This window comes from Stenella coeruleoalba (assembly GCF_951394435.1).
Source record: "Stenella coeruleoalba genome assembly, chromosome: 10".
Classification (NCBI taxonomy): Eukaryota; Metazoa; Chordata; class Mammalia; order Artiodactyla; family Delphinidae; genus Stenella; species Stenella coeruleoalba.
The window spans coordinates 45,829,474-45,845,704 of record NC_137156.1 but is presented as its reverse complement, the minus strand read 5'-3'; the positions used below and the strand labels follow the sequence as shown (position 1 = coordinate 45,845,704).

The following is a 16,231-nucleotide window of genomic DNA, read 5'->3' as shown; positions in this document are numbered from 1 at the left end:
AAAAAAATTGACAAAGACTGACTGACAAAGCAAAAAAGACACAAGACACAATAACTAAAATCAGAAAAGTGGGGACATTACTAACGACTTAACTGAAATGAAAGGGATAAGCGAAAACTATGAACAACTTCACACCAACAAATTAGACAGCCTAGATGAACTGGACAAATTCCTAGACATACACACATTACCAAAACTGACCTAAGAAGACAGAAAATCTGAACAAACCTGTAATAGGCAAAGAGACTGAGTATTTAAAAACTTCCCAACAAAGAAAAGCCCAGGACTAGATGGCAGCCAAACATTTAGAGAAGAATACCAGTGCTTCTCAAACCCTTCCAAAAAAGGAGTGAGCACTTCCTAACTCATTCTATGAGGCCAGCATTACCCTGATAGTAAAGGCAAAGAAAGACATCACAAGAAAATTATAGACCAATATCCCTTATGAATACAGGATGCAAAAATTCTCAACAAAATACTAGCAAACCAAATCCAGCAGCACACTGAAAGTATTATAAACCATGACTAAGTGGGATTTATCCCAGTGAAGCAAGGGTGGTTCAACATATGAATATCAATCAATGTATATACGACGTTAATAGAAGGAAGGACAAAAACCACATGATCATTTCAGATGCTGAAAAAGTATCTGAAAATATCCAACACATTTTCATGGTTAAACACACACACAGAATAGAAGGAAACTTCCTTAACATAATGAAGGGCATTTATGAAAAACCTATGGCTAACATATCCTTGGTGAAAGACAAAAGTCTTCCCCCTGAGATGAAGAACAAGACAAGGATGCCCGCTTTCACCACTGCTATTCAACAATGCACTGGAAGTCCTAATCAGAGCAATTAGGCAAGAAATAAAAAGGCATCCAAATGAAAACGAAAAGGCAAAACTATACCTATTCACAGATGACATGGTCTTATATACAGAAAAAATCCTATAGAATCCATTAAAAAAACCTATTAGAACTAATAAATGAACTCAGCAAAGTTGCCAGATACAAGAACAACCCAAAGAAATCAGTTGTAGTTCTAACACTAGTAGTGAACAATCAGAAAAGGACACTAAGAAAAAGTTCCATTTACAACAGCATTCAAAAGAATAAAATGCCTATAAATTTGGCCCAGGAAGTGAAAGACACGTATGCTGAAAACTGCAAAACATTGCTGAAAGGAATTAAAGGCCTAAACAAACATAAAGAAATCCCCTGTTCACAGACTGAAAGATAATATTGAAAGGATATCAATACTACCCAAAGCAATCTACAGATTCAACGCAATCCCTATGAAAGTTCCAATGGCCTTTTCTACAGAAACGGAAAAGCCAATCCTCAAATTCATATGGAATTGCAAAGGACTCTAAATAGCCAAAACAATATTGAAAAAGAGGAACGTGAAGTTGGAGAATTCAAACTTCCTGATTTCAAAACCTACTACAATGCTAAAGCAACCAAAAAAGTGCTATATGGCAAGAAGAGAGACATACTGACCAACACTATAGAATCGAGAGTCCAGAAATAAACCCATATAACTAGGTCCAGTGAAGTTTTGACAAGGGTGTAAGACCATTATGATGGGAAAAAGGTCTTTTCAGTAAATGGTGCTGAGACAACAGGCCATCCACATGAAAAAGAATGAAGATGGACCCTTGTATATCACATCATATATAGAAATTGACTCAAAATGGATTGATGACCTAATAAATATAAGAGTTCAAACTATAAGACTCCTACAATAAAATATAGGTGTCCATTTTCATAACCTTGAATTTAGCAATGGGCTTTTAAATATGACATCAAAACTACAAGTAACAACCAACAAGAACAAAACATACTGGATTTCATCAAAATTAAAAGCTCTTGTCCATCAAAAGAAACTGTCAAAGAAGTGTTAAGACAACCTACAGAATGGGAGAAAAAATTTGCAAACTGTTATAGACTGAATGTTTATATCCCCTCCAAAATATGTATGTTAAAATCCTAACCCCCAATGTGATGGTACAAAGAGGTAGGGCCTTTGGTAGGTGATCAGTGCTCTATAAGAGAGACCCCAGAGAGCTCTCGCCCCCTTCTGCCTCATGAGGACACAGTGAGAAGATGACCGTCCATGAACCAGGAGATGGGGCCTCAGTGGGCACTGAATCTGCCAGCACCTTGATCTTGGACTTCCCAGCTTCCAGAACCATGAGAATACATCTGTTGTTAGAAGCTATCCAGCCTATGGTAACTTGTTATAGCAGCCAAAATGGACTAAGACAGAAATCAGATATCTGATAAGGGTCTAGTATCCAAAATATATAAGGAACTCTTAAACTCAATAACGAAAAGACAACACAATTCAAAATGGGCAAAAGATGTGAACAGACATTTCTCCAAAGACGACATACAAACAGCCAACAAGCACATGAAAAATAATGACAGCATTAGTCATCGGAGAAATGTAAGTAAAAACCACAGTGAGGTACCACTTCACACCTATCAGGATGGTGTTATGGGCTGAATTGTGTTCCTTCAAAAAGGGCATGTTAAAGTCCCAATCCCTCCTGCCTCAGAACAGGACCCTATTTGAAGACAGGGTCTTTACAGAGGTAATGAAACTAAAATGAGGTCATCAGGGTCGGCCCAAATCCAATACGACTGGTGTCCTTACAAAAAGAGGAAAGAGGACGCGCAGAGGGAAGACGATGTAAAGACACAGGGAGAACGCCACGTTAAAATGAAGGCAGAGATTAGGGTGATGCACGTACAAAGCGAAAGACGCCAGCAAACCGCCAGGAACCAGGAGAGGCCTGGAACAGATCCTCCCTCACAGCCTCAGAAGGAGCAAAACCCGCCAACACCTTGAGTTCAGATTTCTAGCCTCCAGAACTATAGACAATAATTTTTTTTAAGCCACTCATTTTGTGGCACTTTGTTACAGTGGTCCTAGAAAACTAACACAGATGGTTATAACTGAAACAAAAGGGGATTACAAACGTTGGCAAGGAAGCGGAGAACATATAAAACCCTCACAACACAGCTGGTGGGAATGTAAAATTGTATCACCTCAGTGGAAAACAGCCTGGCAATTCCTCAATTAGTTAAACACAGAATTACGTTATGACCCAGCAATTCTACTTTTAGGTGTATACACAAAAGAACTGAAAGTAGGCACTCAGACAGATACTTGTATGTGAAATGTTCACAGCGGTGCTCTCAGACCATACAGCTGAAATGGGGAAACAACTTACTGTCCATCAAGGGGTGAATGGATAAACACACAATGGAATACTATTCAGCCATAAAGAGGGATGAGGTACTGATAGATCCTACAACAAGGAGGAACCCTGAAAACACGCTCAGTAAAAGAAGCGAGACACAAAAGGTCACCTGTTGTATGACTCCATTTACATGCAATCCCCAGCATGGACAGATCCATGGAGACAGCAGGCTGCCAGGGCTGGGTGGGTTACTTCCCAGGGACCGGGTTTCACTGGGGTCACGAGCTGACTGGTGGTGGTTGCACAACACTGTGAATGTACTAAGTGTACTGAATTGTATGCTTTTAAATGGTTAATTTCATATCATGTGAATTTTACTTAAATAAAAAAAAAAGTAACGGGTACTTTTGAAACCCTGTTACCAACTGTAATTTATACTCTGAGCTATTCTATCTTTATTTCATATTATTTGCCAGTGTTTAAATAATGTATTAAACATATTCCTAAATGTAGGTACCCCCAAATCATTATTCACCTCACAGTAAAGGCTTTCTCTGAAAGAAACCAAAAAGAATTTCAACTGAATTAACAGTAAAAAGAAAAATAAGAAAGGAAAGTGCTGCAGAGGAACAGAGCTCTGTAGCATCAGGGCCACGGGGCGCATGGGTCCCACCTTCTCCAGTGTTGCTTTGAGGTCTGAACCCCTCATCACAGGATGACAGGGTGGCGAGAGCCAAGGGAAGCCCAGTCCACTGTGTAAAGCCCCCATCCCAGCCTTGGCACAATCGCGCAGTGCAGACCAGAATATAAAACCAGAAAGGAAGTCCTGTGTCCAGTGACAGACCAAGCACACCTCTCACTTCTACCTAATAAGAGAGAAAAGCTACTGAGGAGTAAAAGCATTCACAGATTACAACAAAAGGTGTTAGCTCTACTATGACACATAGTACAAAGAACTATCACCTTTAAAGGTACTCTGTGGGCAGCAATTACTGTTCTTTATTAAACTGTATGAGAATTAAAGATATGTCATATGTTATTCAGCACAGTAAAAAGACAACTTTACTAGTAAGAAAGGATATAGCACACTGTTCCAGGCGCCAGTGAAAAAACTGCAATCTGAAAATTTCAAGTGTGTCTTTTCACAACAAAAAAAACACAACCTCTTCAGAGAAATAAACGTATTTAAGATCATTTAGAGATTTTATTCAATATTCTGAATGCAGATTCTTAAAATGTCTGTATCTTAAAATATTAGTATTTCATCATAAAATTGCAATTTTTATGCAAAGGGTGAAAGCAAAATGAAAAGTAAAGACCAAAACTCAAGACACCTAAATTAGGCAGGAACTACTGACAGATATGGTTAACTGAACAAACTAGCAAAGCACTGCAAGGATTATTACCTCACTGGAAATTCTTAGAAGAAATTGAGCTTAAAATGCATACCAGTATTTTAAGGAGGAAAAAGGGAAGGTGCCAATAAAAAAACTGGCCAATACAGCTTGTAGACATACTTATTTATTCATTTGGTCACCAGCTTGGACAGTTAAGAGAGGATTTTCCAGGGTCTCAAATCTCTGAACATTTTACAAGCACAGAAAACAATGGCCTTTGCTCCAGATCACTGTTTCAAGGATGTTCCTGTAACCAACAGCCTTACATACAGAACCTTCCACTGAACGGAACTGTAGGCATGCGAACTGTCCAAGAGGAAAGATCCAGAACCCCACACTCGGAGTTTCTCTCCTCCGAAAGAACCCACTGCACAGGCCACAGTACCTGGCCTTCCTCACGCTGCTCTGTGGGAACTGGGGCTCTGGGAGCTGACACAAGAAAACGCTGATATACTGCTACTGCTACAACCTTCAGGTCCTGCCATCATCCGTGAAATTGTGGCAGCTAAGTTCTCAGGTAGCAAGGAGGACAAAATCTCAGACCTTTCACAGCCCTTAACATGGACAGGACACCACGGTAGGTAGTGGGAGGACAGAGGGATAAACGTTAAAACCCTCACATCCAAAGACCTCACATCAGCTCTTACTACTGCTATTACCACCTACCCATTAGGCACACACCACTTAATTTATACTTCATACATGAGACTGTCCCATTCAACCTCTAAGCCTGTGGAAGTGAAAAATAAGTTTTTTAGTATACAAAGCAGCTAATTACTAATATCAAAAGCTTCCACACCACATTTCTTCCCTGCTTGGTCTGTTCCCAAGATGCAATTACTTTTCATCATTTCCACTTTGGGCCATATATTTAGATTGTTGCCTATATAATTCTAAATTACATGCTGATATTTTGGGTTCTTTATTTATTAACTTAACCTATTGAATTCCTGCTATGAAAGATGAGTAACTGGCTCTTTATGCTACTACTTACCTGTTCTCTTTTTTTCCATTAAAAAAGGTATAATTTTCATACAGTAAAATATTCCCCCTTTAGTGTATAGTTCTGCAAAATTTGACAAATTCAGTCATGATACCACCTCCACAATCAGACTGAACATTTCCATCACCCAAATGACCTCCCATCCCTTTGTAACTAACACCTCCTCCATTCCCAGCAATCACTGTTTTCTGTACGTATAGATTTCTTTTCCAGAATGTCACATGAAAGGAATCATACCATATGGCTTCTTTCACCTAGCATGATGCCTGCTGTTGGGTATACCAGTAGTTTGTTCCTTTTTTATTGCTGAGTAATATTCCATTGCATGCCTATAGGCAGCCTCAGAGATGCTGTGGGTTCAGTTCCAGACCACTGCAATAAAGCGAGTATCACAATAAAGTGAGCTACAAATTGTTTGGTTTCCCAGTGCTATTAAGTGTGTAATAGCTATATGCCTAAAAAAAACAATGCACATGTCTTAATTTAAAAATACTTCATTGCAAAAAAAACCACTAAACATCATCAGCTTTCAGCAAGTCTTAATCTTTTTGCTGGGGGAAGGTCTTGCCTCGATGTTGGTGGCTGATGACTAGTCAAGGCGGTGGTTGCTGAACGCTGGGGTGGCTGTGGCAGTTTCTAAAAATAAGACAATGAAATCTGCCATGTCAACTGACTCTTCCTCTTGCAAATGATTTCTCTGTAGGATACAATGCTGTGTGAGCATTTTACCCACAGGAGAGCTTCTCTCTAAACTGGAGTCAGTCTTCTCCAACCCTGCTACTGCATTATCAACTAAGATTATAGAATATTCTAAATCCTTTGTTGTCATTTCAACAATCTTCACCAGGATTATATTTCATCTCAAAAAACCACTTTCTCTGCTGATTCACAAGAAACAACTCCTCATCCATTCAAGTTTTATCATAAGATTGTAGCAATTCAATCACACCTCTGGGCCCCACTTCTAATTCTAGTTCTCTTGCTATACCCACCCTATCTGCAATTACTTCCTCCATGAAGTCTTGAACCCCTCAGTCATCCATGAGGGCTGGAATCAACATCTTCCAAGCTCCTGTTAATGTTAGTATTTTACCTCTTCCCATGAATCATAAATGTTCTTAACAGCATCTAGAATGGTGAATTCTTTTCAGAAGGTTTTCAATTGACTTTTCCCAGATCCTATGCAGCTATAGCCTTACAAAATGTATTTCTTAAATAAGACTTGGAAGTTGAAATTATTCCTTGTCCATGGGCTGCAGAGTAGATGTTATGTTAGCAGGCAGGAAAACAACATAAATTTTATATATCTCCACTGGAACTCTTGAGTGGTCAAGTGCATTGTCAATGAGCAGTAATAATTTGAAAGGTATCTTTTTTTTTTCCTGAGCAGTAGGTCTCAACTGTGGGCTTAAAATATTCAGTAAACCATGCTGTAAACAGATGTTCTGTCATCTAGGCTTTGTTGTTCCATTTACAGAGGAAAGGCAGAGTAGATTTAGCATAATTCTGAAGGGCCCTAGGATTTTTGGAATGGTAAATGAGCACTGGCTTCAACTTAAAGTCACCAGCTGCATCAGCCCGTAACAAGAATCAGCCTGTCCTTTGAAGTTTGGAAGCCAGGCATTGACTTCTCTTCCCTAGCTATGAAAGTCCTAGATGGCATCTTCTTCCAATGTAAGGCTGCTTCGCCTACATTGAAAACCTGTTGTTTAGTGCAGCCATTTTCATTCATTATCTTAACTAGACCTTCTGGATAACCTGCTGCAGCTTCTACATCAGCACTTGCTGCTTCACCTTGCACTTCCATGTTATGGGGACGGCTTCTTTCCTTAAACCTCATGAACCAACCTCTGCTAACTTCAAACTTTTCTTCTGCAGTTTCCTCACTTCTCTCAGCCTTCACAGAATTAAAGAGAGTTAGAGCCTTGCTCTGGATTAGGCTTTGGCTTAAGGGAATGTTGTGGCTGGTTTGATCTTCTATCCAGAGACTAAAGCTTTCACCCTATCAGCAATAAGGTTGTTTCACTTTCTTATCATTCATGTGTTCACTGCAGTAACACTTTTAATTTCCTTCGAGAACTTTTCCTTTGCATTCACAACTTGGCTAACTGTTCGGTGCAAGAGGTCTAGCTTTCAGCCTGTCTTGGTTTTTGACATGCCTTCATCACTAAACTTAATCTTCTGATTTAAAGTGAGATACGTTTGACTCTTCCTTTTACTTGAACACTTGCAGGCCATTATGGGGTTATTAACTGGCCTAATTTCAATATTGTTGTGTTTCAGGGAAGAGGGAGGCCAGAGGAGAGGAAGAGAGATGAGGGAATGGCCGGTCAGCGGAGCAGTCAGAACACACACAATATTTACTGATTAAGTTTGTCATCTTACATGGGCGCAGTTCGTGGTGCCTCCCAAAATTACAATAGTAACATCAAAGATCACCACTCACAGATCACCCATAACAAATACAATAATAATGAAAAGGTTTGAAATATTGCAAGAACTACCAAAACCTGACACAGAGATACGAACTGAGCAAATGCTGTTGGAAAAATGGCACTGACAGACTTGTTTGACGCAGGGTTGCCACAAACCTTCATTTGTTAAGAAAACACAACATCTGTGAAGCACAAAAAAGTGAAGCACAATAAAATGAGGTATAACACAATTTGTTTATCCAACCACATGCTGAAGGACACTGGGTTTTTTCCAGTTTGGGGGAATTAGAATAAAGCCACTATAAACCCTTATGTACAGGTTTTTGTGTGGACTTAAGGCTTTTATTTCAATGGTATAATTATCTAGTAGTGGTGTAACTAGCTCAAACAGTATGTGCGAATTTAACTTTATAAGAAATTGCCAACTGCTTTCACAACAGCTCTACCATGTGGGCCCCCAGCAAGAATGAGACTTCCAGTCACTCTGCATCCTCACCAGCACTTGGTATTGTTAGGTTGTTTTTTTTTAATTAGACCAATTCTAATTGACGTATACTCTTAAAATTGCATTTCCCTAATACCTAATGCTGAACGTTTTTTTCACGTGTTTATTTTTCAAATATTTGGTGAAATGTCTGTTCAAACTTTTTACTCACTTAAAAAACTGTTTTCTGATTATTGAGCTTTGAGAGGACTTTATATCTTTATAATTCTGGAGATAAGTACTTTATGAAATACATCATTTGCAAATATTTTTCTTCCAGTCTATGGCTATTTTATTACTCTCTTAACAGTGTTTCTGCAGACCAAAGTTTTAATTTTGATAAAGTCTAATTTATCAACATTTTCTTTTACTGAACATACTGAATCCAAGGTTATTCAGATTTTCTTGTTTTCTCCTAGAAGGTTTACATTTAGATCTATGACCCACTCCAAATTAATTTTTTTAAAGGTATGAGGTATGTGTCTAGGTTTTATTGTTTGTTTTTTTTCTGACATATGGACTTTCAGTTTTTCTAGAACTACTTGTTGGAAAATATTCTTTTCCGATTGAATTGCTCTGGCACCTTTATTTAAAAATCCATTGCCCATATATATGTGGGTCTGTTTCTGGACTTTTTATTCTGTCCAGTTGATCTCTCTGTTTTTCATTTCCCTAGAACCACACTGTCTTGATTACAGTAGCCCTAGAGTAAGTCTTGAAATTAGGTAGTGTGTACCTCTAACTCTGTTCTTTGACTGTTTTCATCAATGTCTCAGCATAAAGATCTTGCACATATTCTGTAGATAAATACATATAAAAAACATTTACATCTTTTTGGTACTATTGCATATGATAATTAAAAATTTTTAAATTTCCAGTTGTTTTTTGGAAGAAATATAATTGATTTGTGTATACTGACTTAGTAGCCTGCAATTTATTAGTTATAATAGCATTTTGGTAGGTTCTTTGACTTTTTTTTTCATAGATAATCACATTGTCTGAGATTAGAGGAAGGTTTTCTTTCTCCCCTTCTAATCTGCCTTCTATTTCTTTTTCTTCCCTTACTGTACTGGTTACAGTCATAGAACTACTTTGTCTGATTTCAATTCATTTCAATTTTGTAATGGATTTTTTAAGATCAGGATGTGACCTATGTGGGTGTGTATTCACCTGCTGTGGGGCAGTATGTTTATAGCTCAAGTCTTCTACATCCCTACTCGTTCTCTGTCTGCTTATTCTAGTTATTACTGAAAGAGGAGTGCTCAAGTCTCCCAATGTAACTGTGGATTTGTCTGGTTCCCCACTCATTTCTCTCTCTTCTTACTGTGTGTGTGTTTAAGCTACGTTGTTGGGGTATGAACACTTAGGATTCTGATGTCTTGCTGGTGATCTGACCTCCATGTTTTTCTCTTTTGGGGGAGGGCTGAGGAATAAATGCAGGACTGCCCATCATCTTTGGCTTTATCGTTGTTCAGTTCCGGTCTTCCTAAGATACCAAGCTCATTCAAAAAGGATGATGAAATGTGATCCTATAAATACGCTTCTTTAAAAAGTAGGTGATGCCAATTAAGTCATAATTATCTCTCTTCTGATCATCAAAATTCTAATTATTAAGATCTAAGTATTTCTTAATGTTGAAGGTATCTTTTTCAAGTAGTTTTTCTCTGAAATAAAAGTAGCTCCATTGAGCCTTACATTGCATTTAAATGCATTTAAATGATATTTTTCTTGACTTTCTTTCAGTATTTTAACATGCACTTGGAGTTTTTAAGCTCTAATTTGCACTTATGCCAGCCTGCAACTAAGTACTCATCAAGATGTTTTACATGGATTTTTCATTCATCAACTTTCTTCCCTTTAGAACACAGCTCCTGAGCTGGCTTCACTCTATGAAAAGCCACGCGATAAAGACATTAAATGAGAGCAAAATATTATTTACAGCTTGCGCACATGCACTCTGCATCTGTGTTCATCTCAGACAAAAAGTTACAATGCAGGTCCAAAGGATGACGTGGAAATTACTATCACAGCAACTAAGTAAGGAATCTACTTGTGGATTGAGCATAAATGGAGGAATGCAATGGAGTCAAAGGTAAGAGTGTACATACATAGTCACTACTGTTAAATAAAAGCATTACTCTTCTTGATAAACATGATAATAGCCTATATTTTTTAAAAAGTGATTCTTCATGAAGTGCCCATCAACAGATGAACGGACAAAGAAGATGTGGTACATATATACAATGGAATATTATTCAGCCATAAAAAAGAATGAAATATTGCCATTTGGGACAACATGGATGGACCAAAAGAATATTATACTAAGTGAAGCAAGTCATACAGAGAAAGAAGAATACTATATGACTTCATCTATACGTGGAATCTAAAAAAACAAAACAAATGAATGAACATAACCAAACAGAACCAGAGTCATAGATACACAGAACAAACAGGTGACTGCCAGAGGGGAGTCGGTTGAGGGGAGGAGAGACACAGATGAGGGAGATTAAGAGGTACAAACTTTAAGTTATAAAATAAATGAGTCACAGGGATGATACGTACAGTGTGGGGAATATAGTCAATAACTATGTAATATCTTTGTGTGGTGACAGATGGTAACTAGAGTTATCATAGTGATTATTTGAAAGATAAAGAAATATCGAACCACTATGTTGTGTACCGGGAACTAACATGGCATTGTAAGTCAATTATACTTCAAAAAGCAAACAACCAACAAATAAACTCATAGAAAAAAGGGTCAGACTTGTGGTTTTCAGAAGTGGGGTTGTGGGAGGGGGAACTGGATGAAGGCAGTCAATCAAAAGGTAGAAACTCCCAGTTATAAGATAAATAATTACTCAGGATGTAATGTAGAACATGATAAACATAATTAACACTGCTGTGCATTACATGTGAAAATAAAGAGTTTTCATTACGAGGAAAAAATATACTTTTTTCTGTTTCTTTACTTTTGTATCTATATGAGATGATGGATATTTGCTAATCTTACTGTGGTCATCACTTCATGATGTATGTAAGTCAGAGCACTGTGCTGCACACCTTATACAGTGCTGTATGTCAATCTTGTCTCAAGAAAACTGGAGAAAAAGAAAAAGAGCAAAGGGGTGTACACTGTGGTCATGATGTAATGGAGACATAAGCTAATTCTGCTCGGTTAGAGAGGGATTATCTTTGTTTCTATCTTTATCAAGCCCACCCTCTCTGATGGGTTCTTTTCTCCTCTTCCTACAAACAGGCTCAGGTCTCCTCTGGCCCCAAACACGCAAACAAACCACCCACGAGGCTTACGCTGATAGCGCCAACACCCCTTTCACTAGCACCTTCCGTGAAACATGCTCACTGTCTGCAGATCCAAGCCACTGTCTCATTCACTCATCTTTAAGTGACTGTGATCTTGCTCTGGTTTCCCCCAGGACACTGACGCCTCTCACCAAATCCAGTCACCTCTCCTCAGTCCTAATCCCACCCAGTCCCTCAGCTACGCAGGACCCTGTGGTCCACACCTCCTCTCACACTCCTCTCCTGACGTTTGTACACTGCACTTTCCTGAAGTACTCCCTCCCTCTCCCCCCATTTCTGCTCTGTCCTTCTACTGCCTGACAAAGGGAAGCATCAGCCAAGATTCTGTTCTGAGTCCTGGCTTTTGACTCCCTACCCCCTCTTCTCCATTATTTGTTCTCCTCTCCCACAGAAAACTCACGATAATCAGCTCTAAAGTAAATTGGGGTTGAGAAGAAAACGTGGAGTCCGAAGGCCTGGCTTCCATTTCTGTTTCTACTGACTTAGTTGCTGTGCACCCAAGGGCATGTAACACCCCACAACTCCACAAAAGTGAAGAGATCTCTTCTAATGTCCCTTCCAATCCCACAGTTCTACAATTCTAACCCTAAAGAACATCAGATTTGCAGCTGGAATTTGTCTAATGCACTGACAAATCCACATTCTGTCTGCCATTTAACTGTCCCAGCTCCAAACCTAATCTCTCAAACCAACAACTTCTTTTAGGTTGCCTATTAATGTTGATGTACTGGTGCCACCAATACCGTAAGCTTGAAATCCTAGTAATCCTATACACTTACCGTCTTTTATTCACACTTTCTCTCTTTTTAACCACCCCCATACACTCAAGGCCTAATTCACAGAGCATCTCTTCCAGGAAGTGATCCTCAGCCTCCCAATGTGGTAGCCATCCCCCATCTTCAGAAGAGCTGAGACACTCTATGTGTGCCTCTTTCATTACACTCGGCACATGTTTCCCTCCAGATTCTGGTTATGAAGGAGCAGGGTTTATATCTGAATCTTCTTAGCATTTGCAAAGAGCACCTTGAGCACTGCCTTCCCCAGAGGACAGAAAAACCATAAGATTTGAACTGAATTGACTAAACTCAATATATACTCTGGATGCAGCAGAAGCAGTAGAGTTTTCTAGAATAATTTTTTTTTCAAGAAAAAAAAATTGATATATAATGATTTAGATGTTCCGGCTCTAAAACAGATATTGTTCTTTTTCAGCTAAGGAAGCAGAAGCTCCTCTTGAACTCCTTCAAAATCCAAGCCAACTTACAAAGCACACTAGAGACAGTATGTCTGTGAGGTCACAAGTTTTTTAAACGCATGTTTATTAAACGATATACTCTTAAATATTTGGTTTTACATTTGAGCATTTCTTTTTTTATCTAAGTGGTTTACGAGGCAAAGTAGTTTGATAAACTGTTCGACCTGATGAACTATCCTCGGAAGTGTGGATCTGATGTAGTAAATGAGAATGCCCAGCCAGTCCATACTGCGTTATCTTCTCCTTCAACTTCCCTACAGCACAAAGTCTCCAAAATGAAATATGATATCATTGATTTTCAGCTTCATTAATAAGCTTAAATGCATTCCTCTAAAAATTTTTTTAAAATGCCCCCCATTGAGACAGTAAAACAAATTGAGAGGAAAAAAAAAGGTTTTCAGCTTCCGTTATTATGTAAAAATGCAGCCTAGCAGACAGAAGAACTAGAATTTCCAAGGAGTCTAAAGCAGAAAAGCCAAAGCTTTGGCTTAATTCACCCAGAAGATAGGATGTTTGGCGTGAGGCCCAGAAGGTAGTACAACGTGTCACTGCAAGAACATGACATGAAACTGAAGGGCTTGTCCACTGTCTCATTACTGAGGCTGCAGGGCAGGGTCCGACCTACCTGGCTGATCCCTGAGGGAGGGATCTTGTACGCCTGCAGCTTCTGTCTCAGCAGCTCGGGATCACTGTGCCGGAAGGGGCACCCTGACAACGACAAGCAGCACAGCATCAAGGTTATTCACCCGGACGTAATACACCACCACACTCGAAAGACCGTCTCAGCGCCCCTTAATTGTCTAACAGCTTATTAATAAAAAAGTTAATTGCCCATGGGTGCAACTGCTTTCCTCTCTTTATCTAAATGACGACTGAGCTGTGCGGTTACCAGGGCACTACAGCCTCAAGACTTACATAAAACATTCCAGCATTCTCAGGCAAGGCTGCCCACTCACTAGAAGGAGGAAGCAGTTTTAATTATGCTACTAGCTAACAAGCAGACATAATCACCAAGTAGCTATAAAACAGTTTACCTAAAAACTTTATACAATCTCACATTTTTTTCTAGTTTAAAAAAATTACATAAAGGCATAAAGGAAGACAGATGGTGTAAACAAAAAGAAAAACGTGCAAACTCTAAGAAATATAAAAATCTCACATCATTTTCACATGTTAATTTTATGCCTACTTCCCAAAGAGTAGAATCCATATAAATTTAAAGGAATCCCAGATGGACATGAGATGACAAATAGGAAACTGCTTCATAGAAAATCAACTTATAGTAGGTACATGTAATCTCTATATTATTTCATGAGAAAAATATGGATGGACTACTAAAAAATATGCATAAATAACACAGAAGAATTGAAATGTAAAAGCTGTATTAGGCCAAAATTTAGGAAATTTTAGGTATTTTAATAAGAAACTGTAATGATAAGTCAACATACTTAATTTAAAATTTAATACAGGAAACCAGATAATTTTTTTCAGTCATACAGATGATGGACCTGTAAGTTAATTAGAAACAACTGTGCATTTTTAATGAAATCAATGGAAAATTGGTCGCAGCAAAAATAATGGAAAAACAGCCTAGATGCTAAACAAATGTGTTTAACCAAAAGTCTTAACTACAAGTAAAAGCATCCATGATAACACTGGATCCCTACAAATTATGAAAGTCACAAAATTCACCGTAGTATATAGTTTATTAAGATCAACACTGTAATGCCATTTAGTACGAGGAAGTGTGACGAGCAGCTGTACAGCACGTAGTTAAGAGTCTGGAGCTGCCCTTCCTGCATCTGAATCTCACTTTACCAGCTATGGGTCAGGGGACCATGGGCACGTCTCGTGTCTTGTTGTTGATTCAGCTTCACTGTCTGTCATGTGTGGGAAATACACCCGCAGAGTTCCTGTGACAATGGAGGATAAAGCCCTTACACTCTCTCGGCTCATAGGAAGCACCCAACATGGGTTAGCCAACATTATTACTCTAAAAAAAGTCTGATGATGAAATGGCAAAGGGTCCCAATGAGAAAGAAATGAGGCTTAGTTAAGCCCAGAATTATTAAAGGACACCAGAAAGAGACAGATTAATTGAACTGTCCAAATTTCATTTGAAATAATGGCTATACCTGTAATGAAAAGGATCAGAAAGGGCAAAGCCAAGAAGAAACTGAAGATTGACAAAAAACCAGAGGTCACAAAAATGTCTTTCAAAGCTACGCTCACAAGAAGAAGAAAACAGAAGAAACAAACCACCTCAGGAGCAGGGAAGCTGGTGCTATTTTGACAAATGATAGAAAGAAAACAGAACTTGACAACTCCTACTTTGTTTCTATCTTCCACATCAAAGGGAACAATCTTCCAAACTGGAAAGGGCTGAACTCACAGGTAACTTAAGATGAAGTGGATGTAGACACAACTAATGCTGATTCCAGCAAAGTGTTGAATAGAACTTCCCAGCACACATTTGTGGAAAGGATGGATAAACAGCCTGGAATATAGTTCTACCTACATCAACTCTGACTGGCTGAACAACACCATTCCAGGCAGTGCTGGTTAATGAAATATGTCAACCTAGGGGCTACAGAGCTTTGCAAACTACACAAATCTAAAAGGATAGAGACTTCTGGTTTCCAGTCTGGCACAGAAAGAGCTTAGAAGTTGTCACTCCATCCTAACAAGTAAAAAGCTGAACAGGGCTTCCCTGGTGGTGCAGTGGTTGGGAGTCCGCCTGCCAATGCAGGCGACACGGGTTCGTGCCCCGGTCCAGGAAGATCCCACATGCCGCGGAGTGGCTGGGCCCATGAGCCAAGGCTGCTGAGCCTGCGCATCCGGAGCCTGTGCTCCGCAACGGGAGAGGCCACAACAGTGAGAGGCCCGCGTACCGCAAAAAAAAAAAAAAAGCTGAACAGACTGAAAAATCAACAACTCCTCTCAGATCTGTCAAAGAAATGAGGTCACAGGGCAAACCACTGCCCCCAAAATTGGAGGGAGAGGCAGACAGAGAGAATCACAACAAACCAGAGCAGAAATCTCTGTAGGAACCAGCACTGGGGTAGGGAAACCTAACCTGTAACTGACAAATTTCTGGAGTCTCTGTGTGGACACGTCTGAGAG

General features: G+C 39.1%; 1 protein-coding gene across 8 annotated transcripts in view; it reads right to left on the bottom strand.

Moving 5' to 3' along the window:
• Positions 1-16,231, bottom strand: part of PRIM2 (DNA primase subunit 2) — a 278,733-nt gene that overhangs the window by 21,890 nt on the left and 240,612 nt on the right. For all 8 annotated transcript variants that reach the window (XM_079934631.1, XM_079934630.1, XM_079934632.1 and 5 more), the window contains one exon: positions 13,734-13,816. In XM_079934631.1, the coding sequence (XP_079790757.1) occupies positions 13,734-13,816 (83 nt within the window). The remainder of the gene's footprint in view (positions 1-13,733; positions 13,817-16,231) is intronic.